Raw genomic sequence first — 15,046 nt, forward strand, 5'->3', positions numbered from 1 at the left:
AGTCAAAAGACAAGCTACTATTGAAAAAAATATATACATGATCACTATAGGCTTAGTATCTTGAATGTCATTTCTGCAAATTAGGTATGAAAATACAAAAATAAGTTCCATTTTAAACCAAGTTATGATTATGAAAAAGAAGAGTATGATAAAAGGATAAGATTCATAAAAGTGTGGAGATGTAACCGTGAAATCCACCCCCACCATATTACTAATATAAGCTAATAAAAAAATGTAAGGAGCTAGGAATATGGCCTAGTGGTAAAGTGCTTGCCTAGCACACATGAAGCCCTGGGATGGATTCCTCAGCACCACATATATAGAAAAAGCCAGAAGGGGCGCTGTGGCTCAAGTGGTAGAGTGCTAGCTAGCCTTGAGCAAAAAGAAGCCAGGGACAGTGCTCAAGCCCTGAATTCAAGCCCCAGGACTGGCAAAAAAAAAAAAAAAAAAAAAAAAGGTAAGAAGACATGTAATCTCCAGTAATAGTTAAATATAAACACAGAAAACTCAAAGAATTACATTTCATATGATTCTAGCCTCTAAAGGGAAGGTTTAATGGTTGTAAATGTGTGTATGTGTATCACAAAGAAATCACAGCTAAGTAAACATCCAGTTTAGTACATAAATATACTTACTTACTAAAACCAAAGTTGACTGACTGATCACTGATTATCTCAAACTGCACAGGACGATCACCCATACAATATTTTCTTAGTAACTCAAGGCAGGTATGCAATGTTTTTCTTGAGGGCTTATTTTCATGAAAAAGATCACCACCTAACAAAATGAAATCCACCTAATAAACAGAAAATGGTGTTACAATAAATAGTTTTAAAGGCAAAAAAGAGAGAAAATCACAGATGAAAGAGAAAAAAGAAAAGTTTTATTCCCAAGGTTTATCCCATAACTTGGGAGGCTGGGGTAGAAGGATGGCCAACCTGACTTCTAGTGCCCATGCATGGAGAAACCTTGTCTCAAATCTCTGCTTCAAGAATAAAAAATAAAAATAAAAAATTTAAGCCAGGCACTGGCAGCTCAAGCCTATAATCCTAACTACTCGGGAGGCTGAGATCTGAGGATTATCATTTAAAGCCAGCCTAAGCAGGAAAGTCTATGAGACTCTTATGTCCAAATAATCAGCAAAAAGCCTGAAGTGGAGCTATGGCTCAAGTAGAGTGCTAGCCTTGAGCAAAAAAGAAACCAAGGACAATGCTCAGGCCCTCAGTTCAAGCCCCAGGACTGGCAGAGAGAGAGAGAGAGAGAGAGAGAGAGAGAGAGAGAGTAGTCATTCTTTTTACTCAATAAATTTATAGATGTAGGTGAGCCAAGCCCACTTGCCAGTCACTTAACCTACTGCTCCTTAGATCCTTTCTAGGTACAAGGGTATAATATAAAAAAGCAGAAAAAGAAGTTGAACACGGTGGTATGGCCTATAATCCCAACTTCTTAGAAGGGACCAAGAACTCCAGTCCAGTCCATGTAAACTTAGTGAGATCCTGCAACAAAAAAGTTTGGGAACATGACTCAAGTGGTACAGTGCGTATCTACCAAGCATGAGTACTAGGTTTAACCTCCAGTACTGCCAATATCAACAACTAAGGACTACTGTCACAGAGTTCTGTTACAGAGTGCCTGGGGATATCAAAAAATTCCTCTTCAAAAAGGCAAAATTTGACCTGAGGAGTTGGCCCTGCCAAGAGCAGGGGGCTGCAAGCAGAGAGAATCAGAGCCACTCAGGTTCCAGAGTAAAGTATGCCAATATGGATAGAGTACTATAAATCAAGCCAAATTAAGTTAGTCTTGTAGTTTCAATTTATTCCAGATTTAATACAAGGCCATTTGGGAGATATTAAGCAGCATAGTGTGACAGAATTTATGATTTTAAAAGTGAATTGGATATAGGGGAAAACAATTAAAATAGAAAGGAAAATGGGCAACAGTCCTGGAAAAAGAATGACAAAAGTTATTTTTGTGTATGTGTGTGTCTGGGCTTGAATGCAGACCCTCACACACTCACTTGTAATTTTCTCTAAAGGCTGGTGCTCTACCACTTGAGCCACACCTTCATTTCTAGCTTTTTGGTGAATATTGGTGATAAGAGTATCATAAACTTTTCTGCCCTGGCTAGCTTCAAATCTCACTCCTGGGCTAGGAATATGGCCTAGTGGCAAGAGTGCTTGTCTCATGTACATGAAGCCCTGGGCTCAATTCCTCAACACCACATATATAGAAAAGGCCAGAGGAGGTGCTATGGCTCAAGTGGCAGAGTGCTAGCCTTGAGCAAAATGAAGCCAGTGACAGTGCTCAGGCCATGAGTCCAAGCAACAGGACTGGCAAAAAAAAAAAAAAAAAAAATTACAAATCTCACTCCTTAGATCTCAGAATTACAGCTATAAATTTTGTACTAATTTTGTAGACATGAAGATACATAGCTAGATAGCTAGACAGGCAGACAGAGTGATGGATGTTCAGGAAGAACAAAAGGACAGATAAGACTGAATAGAAAATCTCCAGAAAAGCTAAGGCTGGAAACATTAATTTGTTTTTGTAGGGGTTTTTTTGCCAGTCCTGGGGCTTGAACTCAGTCTGAGTTCTGTCCCTGGTGTCTTTTTGCTCAAGGCTAGCACTCTGCCAACTTGAGCAACAGCACCACTTCTGGCCTTTTCTATATACATGATGCTGAGGAATCAAACCTAGGGCTTCATGCATGCTAGGCAAGCACTCTTGCCAATAGGCCATATTCCCAGCCCCAGAAACTTTAATTTGTAAGTCTCCAATATTTATATTTATTTTTTCATTCTCAAGCTTTAGAATGACATTTAACTACTCGCTAGAATAAGTGTAAATAAAAAATACATTGGTGTAAACAAAAATCCACTCTTTCCACATAATTTTTTTGTCTGTGTGGTACTGAAGACTTACAGGGCCTCTACCACTTGAGCCAAACCCCCAGTTTTGTTTTTCAGATAAGGTCTTGTTAATTTTGCCTGGGCTAGCCTCAAACCATAATCCTCCTACCTCCACTTGCTTCATGAGTTGCTGGAGACATAGGTGTTAGAGTGCCCAAATTGTTCTTTTTTTTTTTTTTTTAATTTTATTTTATTTTTGCCAGTCCTGGGCCTTGGACTCAGGGCCTCAGCACTGTCCCTGGCTTCTTTTTTGCTCAAAGCTAGCACTCTGCCACTTGAGCCACAGCGCCACTTCTGGTCATTTTCTATACAGGTGGTGCTGAGGAATCAAACCCAGGGGCTTCATGTATGCGAGGCAAGCACTCTTGCCACTAGGCCATATTCCCAGCCCCAAGCTTGCTTTTGCAATAGGGTCTCATTAAGTTTTGCCCAGACTAACCTTGAACAGTGATCCTTCTATCTCTGCCTCTCAATAAGCTGGGATTATAGGTGCACACCACTACCAGTGGCCCTCAATAATTGTTTCACATAGTTATTTCTACTACAGTACCATCACTTACTCTCAGACTCAATATACTTGAGACACAATAATCCCTTTCCCCTCATCCTCAAGCCCTTAGAATTAACCAAAATATGCAAAGCCTATTTTTTTTTTTTTTTGCCAGTCCTGGGCCTTGGACTCAGGGCCCGAGCACCGTCCCTGGCTTCTTCCCGCTCAAGGCTAGCACTCTGCCACTTGAGCCACAGCGCCGCTTCTGGCCGTTTTCTGTATATGTGGTGCTGGGGAATCGAACCTAGGGCCTCGTGTATCCGAGGCAGGCACTCTTGCCACTAGGCTATATCCCCAGCCCACAAAGCCTATTTTTATGGTATTTCTCCCATTCACTTCCTTCTTTCCATCCTGAATACAACTTTAAAAAAAAATTAAGGGCCAGGAATGTGGCTTAGCGGTAGAGTTCTTGCCTAGCATGTATGAAACGCTGGGCTCGATTCCTCAGTACCACACAAACAGAAAAAGCTGAAGGTAGTGCTGTGGCTCAAGTGGTAGAGTGCTTGCCTTGAGCGAAAGAAGTTCAGGGACAGTTCCTAGGCACTGAGTTCAAGCCCCAGGACTGGCAAAAAAAAAAAAAAAAATTAAGTCTCCACAATTCATGCCGGAATGCTCCTGCTGACTGACTTTCTACTCAACTCTGTATAAATCACACATTCTAGCATTTGAAGCCTTCCTTAATGTGGCTTTCTCTCTCTCTCTCTTTTATTGGCCAGTTCTGGGGCTTGAACTCAGGGCCTAGGCATTGTCCCTAAACTTTTTGCTCAAGGCTTTTTTGAGCTTTTTGCTCAAGGCTTGCACCAGAGTGCCACTTCAGCTTTTTCTATATATGTAGTACTGAGGAATGGAACCCAGGGTTTCATGCATGTTAGGCAACACTCTACCACTAAGCCATAGCCTTCATAGTCTCTTTTTTTTTTTTTTGCCAGTCCTGGAGCTTGGACTCAGGGCCTGAGCACTGTCCCTGGCTTCTTTATGCTCAAGGCTACCACTCTGCCACTTGAGCCACAGCACCACTTCTGGCCATTTTCTGTATATATGGTGCTGGGGAATTGAACCCAGGGCCTCATGTATAGGAGACAAGCACTCTTTGCCACTAGGCCATATCCCCAGATAGTCTCATTTTTTAAGACTTTCAGCACACAGGTGAGCCAAACCTACATACATCACATAAAGTTTCACATCAGTGCCCTAACTCCTGCTTCCCTTAAAGCATACATTCTCCATGCTCTCTCAGTCACAAAGTCTATCCTCCCTTCAAAGTTATTATGGCTCTTATTACATGTGACCCTGTATCTGAGTATTTTGGATGTCTTATCTACCAGTATGGTCTGTGTATGTTCTTTAAAAGCAAAAACCATGAGAGTACTCTTCTCATTTCAAGTAGAAGTTGCCACGGTATTATCACATTTATGAAGCACTTTGTAAGGATTTATAAACCTTAAGACTGCTCACCAAAGTAGTTCTTACTTGAGTAAGGACATGCAGCCAACAAAATTAGCAGGCAATGTGAGCATGTAAGGGAACCTTTCACAGTAAATCTAACAGGAGAGAAGAGCCTGTGGGTAAGGAAATACCAGAAATCACAGAAATGTAAACCAAACTTACTTCATTTTCCTGAGCAAGTCTTAATATTTCGTCAAATGTGACAAATGTATCATGTCCTCTCACTGCATCTTTCTCCATAAATCCAAGATGAATATCTGTAGCAACTAAGATTTTAAATGTATTTTCATCATCACTGAAAAAAAGTTCAATATTTTTTAGAAGTTCAACTTTAAAGGTATTAACAGTACAGTATATTCAAGCAAACTAAGAGTATATTCAAGCAAATTGGAACTTCAGCATAAAATCACAGCAATTATAGAGTAAAATCATTTTTTAGCCTTAAACTTGGCCAGAAAATTGGAAGTATTCAACAGATCATTAACATCAGATAGTTCTCCTGATCATGAACGTAACATAGAACAAATGTACATGAATTTTTAAAAGGTTCTATAACTTCCCAAAAACTTACAGCCTTATTAAAACAGGTTTATATATTCTTATACAACTCGGACCTTAAATCCTGCTGTTTTAATACTCCATCCTAACACAAAAAAGGCTTCTATCCTTACTTCTAAAATCTGGTTTATCTGATTTTGTACTTTTCCAGAAAAATTAAACTTGGAAAAATCTTCCTCTAAGTTTAGAAGTGGATTTTATACTAATAAACTAGCAACTTGTATTCAGGCCGTTGTAGAATACCTGACTGACTCTATACAAAATTAGGTTTCCATTAATAAATTTGACTAAGGAAAAAAATTAAATGTTTCAATTCAAATGAAATTCATTAAAAGTACTTTCAGGGCTGGAAATATGGCCTAGTGGCAAGAGTACTTGCCTTATATACATGAAGCTCTGGGTTCAATTCCCCAGCACCACATATAAAGAAAACAGCCACCTGCACTATCTGTTATCTTATCTGAGTACACTGGAAACCGTGTATACTGGTATTAGAACTAGGAAACTGAAAGGGAATACCAAAATGGAGAGACACAGGGTAAAAAAGCCAAATGACTACAAAAGCAATACTTGCAAAACTGTTTGGTGCAAATGAATTGAACAACACATGGCAGGGGAAGCGAAAGGGGGAGGGGGAGGGGGAAATGAGGGAGGAGGTAACAAACAGTACAAGAAATGTATCCAATGCCTAACATATGAAACTGTAACCTCTCTGTACATCAGTTTGACAATAAAAATTTTTTTTTAAAAAGCAACCAGGGAAAGACAGAATACAACCCCTCCCTCCCCAAAAAAAGCAAAAAACATTTTGGCAGCAGAAAACCATCTGAAAAGTATCAACCAGCAGTTAGAGATGATCCTGGACCAGAATGGGACAGCCAGTGACTGAAATGTGCCTATGGAGCAAGGGCTGTGAGGATAGTAGTAGTCCTTGCCTATTATCTGTGAGGTCCTGGGTTCAATCTGCAGTAACACCACAAAAAAAAAAAATTACTGCAGGATTCCAATATATAGCTGCATATTCCCTAATAAACATATAGTATACTTATAAACACTGCAAGTATTCTTTGTGATGACTAACACTTCTGCTCGTTGTTATTTTTGTTTATTAAATACGTTTTTCTTTTCTTTTTGGCATACAAGCTCTTGAACTCAGGACCTTACAGTTGATAGCCAAGGGCTTTAGTACTTGGACTATGGCTCCCAGTCCAATTTTCTTTTATGGTGATCATAATTCATAGACATCAGATAATCAAAAAGATTCCAGAAGTTACAGGCTTACAGTGGATCTGCAGGACTCATTTTTATGGTTGGTAGAGATCCTCTAGGACAGATTTCTCTCCAAGTATTCTTGGATCCTGTGTTCAAATAGACCTGAAAAGCACTTGATTTCAAATTCTAAAATAAAAAGAATAATACATAGGGTTTTTTTAAGGCTTCATTTACATTCTATTTAATCAACGCGACTTATACTGCAGGGCACAGTCGGCTCCTTAGACAAGCAGACTGGGAATTCTGAAAGTCTCATATCTAAGAACCTTATGTTTAACAGGCTAAAACTAAGAAAACATTACATTACCGGTGCCTCTTCAACTTCACTATGATTAAACTATCTCTTATATTCATTATCCTTGCTTTTAATGTGAAATTAGTGTTATGTTAAATGAATGGCGAAAGAATCAAATAAAGTTCTGGTTCCACACCTGGATACTGAGAAACGTTTGTTCCTGCCCAAACATAAGGCTGTTGTTTTGTTTGAAGGTAAGCTCGGTATTGGAAGAGAAGGACCCCGTGTTGGAAGCTAGAATACACTCGTGGTCGGCGGAAAAACTTTGAAATCCAACGGGACCACTGCAGCTGCCACACTCGGGAGTGCAGCGGACACCACGAGACCAGTGCTTCCAAGCTCACGGTCCAAGCTGTCTGCTTCGAGACCGGGACGGGCCTCGAGGGCACTCGGCAGCGCCTGGCCGGACTGCCGGGGGTTGAGTGACTGCGGGGCCCCACCGGCCCGGCCCCGCTCCGCCCCGCCGGCCCGGCCCATCTCCCTACAGGGTCCCAACTACTCTGGGCTTCCGTCCCGGGCACGAGCAAAGCCAAGAGGTGGAGAATACCTACACCCGGGCGCTCCAAAGCCCACCATCAAGACTCGGAGCTGCCCTCTGTCCCGGAAACGCGGGAGCAAGTCCGCAGGAAGGGGAGTCACGCCGACCACGCGCGCCAGTCTACAAACACCACACAGGCACGGAGTGATTCTCGCGAGACCTCTTTAAGGACGCTGGCGCGCTTCGGGGCTCCGTGGATTCTCATTGGTTGTCTAACCCGGAGGGGGGCGGTGCGAAGGTGCCGGAAGCGGAAGCGCGCTCTGCTGCAGCGGCCCTCCGTTCTTTGGAGAGTCAGTCCTCTTTCTGGACTTCATTGGTAGAGCTACACCTTGCTACAACTTGGTAGAGCGGAGTTAAAAGTAGGGGCCACGTGCGGACCCCGGGAAAAAGTCGTGAGTCCGAGGCTGCGTCTTTGCTCCCGGCTATTTGGAAAGGTGCTAGCGCAGCTAGTGTGCTGATGCGCGGCCAGCCAGACCCGCAGTCGGTCAGTGCGGCTCTTCCCTACGAGCCGAGGGGCCCGCTTACTCACCGGCCTCCTTACACGGCGCCCTCGTTGCCGGCCGACTCCCGGCTTCGGCACCATGTATGTGTATGCCAGAGCCGTAATAGTAACTTTTGCGTTCGATCGGCCTTTTCATTGCATTGGAGGAGTGTTAATCCATGACCAGGGGTTACCTCCCCGCACTCCTCTGAAGTGGGCATCCTGCGCTTCGTGGGATGTTTGGAGAACATTCCCGGACGTCACTCGTGAACCGCCCAGGTGGCACTTCCCAGCCGTTCACCCCTATTTGTAACAGCTACAAATTTTTTCCAGACATTCCCAAATATTCCCTGCTGTGTGTCATCCAGTATCCCTTAAACTAACAGCCCAGATACATGGTTCTTGTTCGTACGCAGGACATTTTAATTAAACCATGCTTTAAATAATTTTATTTGGCATTTCAAATGTTCGTGTGTGTGTGTGTGTGTGTGTGTTTGTCAAGGACGCTGTCGCTGAGTGTTTTTTCGCTCAAAACTGGTACTCTACCACTTGAGCCACAGCTCCACTCTGGCTTCTTGGTGGCTAATTGGAGATAAGAGTCTCATGGACCTTCCTGCTTGGGCTGGCTTTGAACGAGGATACAAGGATCTCAGCCTCCTTAGTTAAGATTACTGCTGTGAGCTACCACAAATGCTCGGCATCAGTATATATTTTAAAATCAGGTTACTATTGATTCTACCTTAGCTCACTTTCTTCTATGTAAGTCTTTTACTTATTTACACACAAGCATACTGTGATTGGCAAAAGTATACTGGTTTGAAAGTTCAGGATTTTGCTTTTATATATGTAGCTAGGGTTTTCTGCTTTAAAAGCATATTCAAAAACATGCAATTAAAGAAGAGACCTCTCTAATACTGAGTATTATTTGGAAGAAAAACTTACTCCTCACTCTCAGTTTTAGCCTAAGTAAATTTACTCCTTTGGTCAAATGAGGTTAATTTCTGGAAATTATAATTTAGGGGTATCAATTTTTAGATGATGGCTAAATCCCAATTTTTAATAGTTTACACCATTCATTACAAATGCAAATGAAGCTGCAAGATTGACAGTCTTCTAGAAAAAAGAATAAGTGAAACCAACTACCAGTAACTATATCATCAAGCTGACAGTGGTTATAACAAAAATTCCATTTACTTTAGTATTATATTACATATTTCTGTTAGAACTTGAAGACATACAATTAGGAAATTGCGTGTATTTGAAATCTTTAGTAGATTTTTTTTTTTTTTTTTTTGCCAGTCCTAGGCCGTGAACTCAGGGCCTGAGCACTGTACCTGGCTTCTTTTTTGCTCAAGGCTAGCACTCTGCCACTTGAGCCACAGCACCACTTCTGGCCATTTTCTGTATATGTGATGCTGAGGAATCGAACCCAGGGCCTCATGTATACGAGGCAAGCACTCTTGCCACTAGGCCATATTCCCAGCCCCTTAGTAGATATTTTTGAAGTTGATCATTTATAGTTCAATTCTACATATATTCCCTTCATCTACATATTAAGTACACATAGGGTACAAATAATTGCTAATTTTACTTCCCCTTCCAAGTAAAATTCCACTTTTTCTTATGTGTAAATTTTTATTGTGATAAGAATATTTAACATGAGATCTGTCTGCTTAATTTGTAAGCATATTCTACAATATTGTTATCCAGTCACAATGATATAAGCTGACTTGTAGAACTTATTTTTGCATAACTGAAACTATGAGCACCTACTTCACACTTTCTCTTGCATCCAATCTCTGGGTACATTCTAATCTATGAGCTTTCCAGTGTTATCTAACTCATATAAATGGAATCATGTTTTGTTTTGTTTTTAAGGTATCGGGCCTTGAACTTAGTTACAGCTTAGTAGCAAAGCAAGAGAGGCCCCAGGGCCTTTTGTTTATGCAAATCACAACCACCCTCCTTAACCTTAATAGCTCATACTTCTTCCCTGTTAATTACCAAGATAGAGCTTAATTTTCCTGTCAAACTTCAGAAGCTCAAAAGTCTCAGAACAGGGCTGGGGATATGGCCTAGTGGCAAGAGTGCTTGCCTCATGTATACATGAGGCCCTGGGTTCGATTCCCCAGCACCACATATATAGAAAATGGCCAGAAGTGGCGCTGTGGCTCAAGTGGCAGAGTGCTAGCCTTGAGCAAAAGGAAGCCAGGGACAGTGTTCAGGCCCTGAGTCCAAACCCTAAGACTGGCAAAGAAAAAAAAAAAGTCTCAGAACACCAAAGTTGTAACTATAATCTTTTGGAGCATTTTTTTTTTTTTTTTTGGCCAGTCCTGGGCCTTGGACTCATGGCCTGAGCACTGTCCCTGGCTTCTTTTTTTGCTCAAGGCTAGCACTCTGCCACTTGAGCCACAGCGCCACTTCTGGCCGTTTTCTGTATATGTGGTGCTGGGGAATCAAACCCAGGGCCTCATGCATACAAAGCAAGCTCTCTCACCACTAGGCCATATCCCCAGCCCCCTTTTGGAGCATTTTAATAGCAGGTTTGACCATGCGTTATTTCTCCCAATTCCTCTTCAAAATTTCTTTTTTTTTTTTTTTGCCAGTCCTGGGTCTTGGACTCAGGGCCTGAGCACGGTCTCTGGCTTCTTCCCGCTCAAGGCTAGCACTCTGCCACTTGAGCCACAGCGCCGCTTCTGGCCGTTTTCTGTATATGTGGTGCTGGGGAATCGAACCTAGGGCCTCGTGTATCCGAGGCAGGCACTCTTGCCACTAGGCTATATCCCCAGCCCTTCCTCTTCAAAATTTCAACAATTAATTGTTTCCTTTGAATACCAACTCTCTAGGTACTCTTTTTGGAATACCCTTTTAGTTTGGATTAGAACTCATCAGTTTAAGAGGAGTTCCCTAACCACCTTCCAATAAGAAAGATGTCTCTGTTCTACTTTTTCTTTTAGAATAATTTTCAGTAGTAATTTCTCTGTGCTAATCGAAGATTCTTTATTAGCCAAACTTTAAAAACTTAATTTAGCCTAGTTTTAGATGCAGAGCAAGCATCCTATATCCTCCTCTGGATATAGAATGTATGAGTATATCCTACTTCTATAAACCAAAATTTAGCTTTTTATTAATTGCTTTGAAAGCCTGATTTCTGAAATCAAATCTGCATGTCAGGCAAGGAAAGAGATTTTGAAGTGAAAAAGATTATATCTGTTGAAACTGCTAAGTGTCTGGCTATGTTATGAAGCATTGTAAAACAAAATTAATTGGTTCTTCCAGAGTTAACTTCAATGGATGGGGCCTCTCATAATGACAAAAACCCAGATGCCTTATTCAAAGTCAAAGAAGGGGACATCCTACCTTGTAGTTAATGCCTTAATCCTGAATACCTTGTTTCCATTTCTAGCAAAATGGGACATTTATAGATAAAGAAAAAATGGACAGAAAAGCTGTAATTCCATGCCTATTTCTTCCCATCAATGCATGCATCCATAGACTGACACTTAGATCCATATATTAGTGAATGGATTAAAATGACTTGTGTGAGATAAATTGTAGCATGGAAAGTTTATCCATGCCCTTTTATGGGCTGGTCTCTAACCCCTGATTGCTTGGTGCTTTGGACCTGAAAGGGAAAAGGCTGACTCAAGGCCACTCTTTGTAACAATAAGTTGTGCACAACCTATTTCCTCTTCTGGTCATGTCAAGACCAGGAGACATCCAAGCAACACTTAAAGGAAGGAGCATGAATAAAAGGAGTTGAGATGGGCTGGCATAGCAGTAGAGTGCTTGCCTAGCATGCATGAAGCCCTGAGTTCAATTCCTCTGCACCACATAAACAGAAATAGGAAGTGGTGCTGTGGCTTAAGAGGTAGAGTGCTAGCCTTGAACAAAAAGCTAGGGACAGTGCTCAGGACCTAAGTCCCAAGCCCCAGAACTAGCAAAAAAAAAAAAAAAAGTTGAGAAAACCTACAGGTTTAGCATTAAGTGGAGCAAATGCAGGGATCCTGGAAAAAAGAAGCAGCTTCAGTTTTCAGCCGCCTGCCGAGCCAGCCGGCAGTGAACGGGAATCCTGACTGAGGGCGGCGAGGATTAAGGAAAAGGAAAAATACAAGACAATAGAATAAAGACAAGAGGCAAAGATGGGGTACGGGAGGTCTGCATCTCAAGATTGAAACTCAAGACTGCAGCCATGTATATTTTTAAATTCCAGCTTATATACAGTTTGACAACCAGGAAATAGCATAGGATTAACTAAGGTTTAAGAAAACAGGAAGGCCCTGAAATTGGTAAACAACAGACAGTAAAACCAGATATGGTTGAATGGTTTACATAACAGACTCTTGTTGACATAATAAAACATCTCGGGATTAGTACTGTCCTTCAAGTAAACCTTGTCCTTGCATGTCCTTGAGATAATAACATAGCCAGAGGTTAGGATGAACTTTGTTGTTGGCTCCCTAAGCCATGACCTTGCACGCCCTTGAGAGTAAGCCAGAAGTCAGGGTGAATTTCGATGTTGGCTCCCGACACAGCCACATGCTATTTAGAGTCACAGTTGATAATGTTCAGTCACAGGACTGTATCTGAGTTACTCAGGAAACAGTTGTTATTGACTGGTGCCATGAATCAGTGAGAATGGAACATTTCTCTCCTCCCACTTCCTCCTCATCCATCTGTGCATTTGCCATCCATCCCTGGATGACCAGCCCGGGAGAGGAGAGAGGTAGGCCATGGAGTAGAAATAGAAAAAAATTCCATCCTGGCTAAGAGACATTTAGAGATTGAAAAGTTACAAACTAATGATGCCTTGTGAAGTTCAACTCCTAGCTCAGGTTTGCCTATCTCTGTCATGGCATGATGGATAAGGAGGCTCTCCTGGCTTCCAAGTTTCTATGTAATGTCACAGATGCTTGAGATCAACACATGGAAAACATTTCAAAAGGTCCCATGGTCTCATGGGAAGAAGTTTTGCAAGGATTTATTTTAGTATAATAAGATAAAGTAGAGAGAAATAGAAAAGACAGAAAACCTCTGCTCCACATGCTGAAAGTAGGAGTTAAGCACACCTTAATCTTTGTTTTAAACAAAGATCTCTTTCTTACATAGGAATATTAATTACTAGGTTTTTTCTAGTCCTGGAGCTTGAACTCTGGGCCTTGGAGCTGTCCCAGTTTTTGTGCTCAAGGCTAGCACTCTACCACTTGAGCCACATCTCCACTTCTGGCTTTTTGTGGTTGACAGGAGAAAAGAGTCTTAGAGACTTTCCTTCTCAGGATGGCTTCACCCATAATCCTCAGACCTCACCCTTGTGAGTAGCTAATTACATGTGTGAGCCACTAGTATCCAGCTTAATTCTCCTTTTCCCCCCATTTTTATTACCATGTACTAGTTGTTCAATGTACCCTGATACGATCAATCCATTTTATTACTCTTTCTCATCATCCATGTCTGGAAATGATTTCAACAGGTTTGATTATTCTGTTTTCATACATGTGTATAGAATACTTCCATCATATTTACCCACCCCCACATCCTCTCCTTTTACTTCTCTCTGCTAGTACCTACTCCCATTTTTTTTGCCAGTACTATGGGGCTTGAACTCAGGGGCTAGGCTTTGTCCTGGAGCTCTTTCACTCAAGGTTACTGCTCTACCACTTTGAGCCACAGCACCACTTCTGGTTTTCTGTTGGTTAATTGGTAAAGAAGAGGCCAGGTGGACTTCCCTGCTCAGGCTGGCTTTGAACTGCTATCCTCACATCTCAGCATCATGAGTAGCCAGGATTATAGGCATGAGTCACCAGTGCCCAGATGAGAGAAATTTTATCATGAACTTTTTCTGTTTCCTCCTTGTATTTGTCTCCAAGACAGATCTTTGAGATTGACTCATGAATAACATTTTCAATTGTCTCACAAAAAAATAATCAGAAAAGCAAGGCACCTATGACCCATGCCTATAATTCTAGCTACTAAAGAGGTTGAAATCTGAAGATCAAGTTTCTAAACCAACCTGGACTGGAAAATCAGTGAGATTCTTGTTACTATTAGCCAGCAAATATCCAAAAGTGGAGATGAGGATAAAGTGGTAGGACATCCTGGCCTGAGTTTGAATCGTAATACTAAAGACACACACACACACACACACACACACACACACACACACACACACGACATTATTATGCTAGTCCTCAGAAGTCTTGATCATCGTCTACCAGATTAAATGATCTGTTGAGTCCAGCATGATGAGCTAGCTAGTCCATCAAAATTGTTGAGCAGTTACTAAGATCTCTGAGTTACAGTCTACCATCTGAGCCATGTCTCCAACCTCACATTCAGCCTTTTGAGTCTTACATAAGCTGCCTTCCAAGTGATCCTTGGATTTCAGCTTTCTGACAAGTTAAGGGCCTACTCTAAAACTTTTTCAGCTTGACATTTAGGACAACACAGGAACTGCCCGTTCCAATGACCTAAGTAGTTACTGACTTATGTAGCTTCATGGACATCTATGTAGGGATACACAGTGCATGGACCCCACTTTGATTCCAAAAGTCCTTGAGACACCAAGACTTCCTGTATAGTCTGGATGCCTGGCACCTCGACTTTGGTTGGCTTCTCATCTTCTCACACTGAAAGGTCCACCCACAGGGACACATGCTCTGCCTCTAGTTATTGGAAAATATTGATTGAGTTATAGAGGCTCTCTGCAGCCTCTGTTTCTTCATGAAGCAAATAGATTTATAAGTGTTATCATAAGGACTCACTGAAAATGTATAAAGTTTATTTGCCATATTGTAGGTGTTGGGACTGTTAAGAAATAGTATACTGGGTTCTGGTACTGATGTTTCAAAAGAAAGCAACTTGAGATAGGCACTGTAATCCTAGTTACTTAGGAGGTGACTAAGATCTGAGGATTATATTTTGAAGTCAGCCTGGGCAAGAAAGTCTGGGAGACTCTTATCTCCAGTTAACTACCCAAAAAAGCCAGAAGTGTCTCTAG

At 41.6% G+C, this 15,046-nt stretch overlaps 1 protein-coding gene across 5 annotated transcripts in view; it reads right to left on the bottom strand.

Annotated features, from left to right (window-relative positions):
• Mre11 (MRE11 homolog, double strand break repair nuclease) overlaps positions 1 to 7,706 on the bottom strand; it is an 83,826-nt gene extending 76,120 nt beyond the window's left edge. For 4 of the 5 annotated variants that reach the window (XM_048345639.1, XM_048345642.1, XM_048345641.1 and 1 more), the window contains exons 1-4: positions 7,582 to 7,706; positions 6,746 to 6,861; positions 5,068 to 5,200; positions 636 to 796 (exon numbers count right to left, since the gene is read on the bottom strand). In XM_048345639.1, the coding sequence (XP_048201596.1) occupies positions 636 to 796; positions 5,068 to 5,200; positions 6,746 to 6,765 (314 nt within the window). In that variant the 5' untranslated portion in view covers positions 6,766 to 6,861; positions 7,582 to 7,706. Of the gene's footprint in view, positions 1 to 635; positions 797 to 5,067; positions 5,201 to 6,745; positions 6,862 to 7,577 lie in introns of all 5 variants that reach the window. The other variant, XM_048345638.1, reaches the window with a different exon arrangement.
• Between the last annotated feature and the right edge of the window lie 7,340 nt (positions 7,707 to 15,046).

Source organism: Perognathus longimembris, chromosome 4 (genome assembly GCF_023159225.1).
Source record: "Perognathus longimembris pacificus isolate PPM17 chromosome 4, ASM2315922v1, whole genome shotgun sequence".
Taxonomy (NCBI): Eukaryota; Metazoa; Chordata; class Mammalia; order Rodentia; family Heteromyidae; genus Perognathus; species Perognathus longimembris.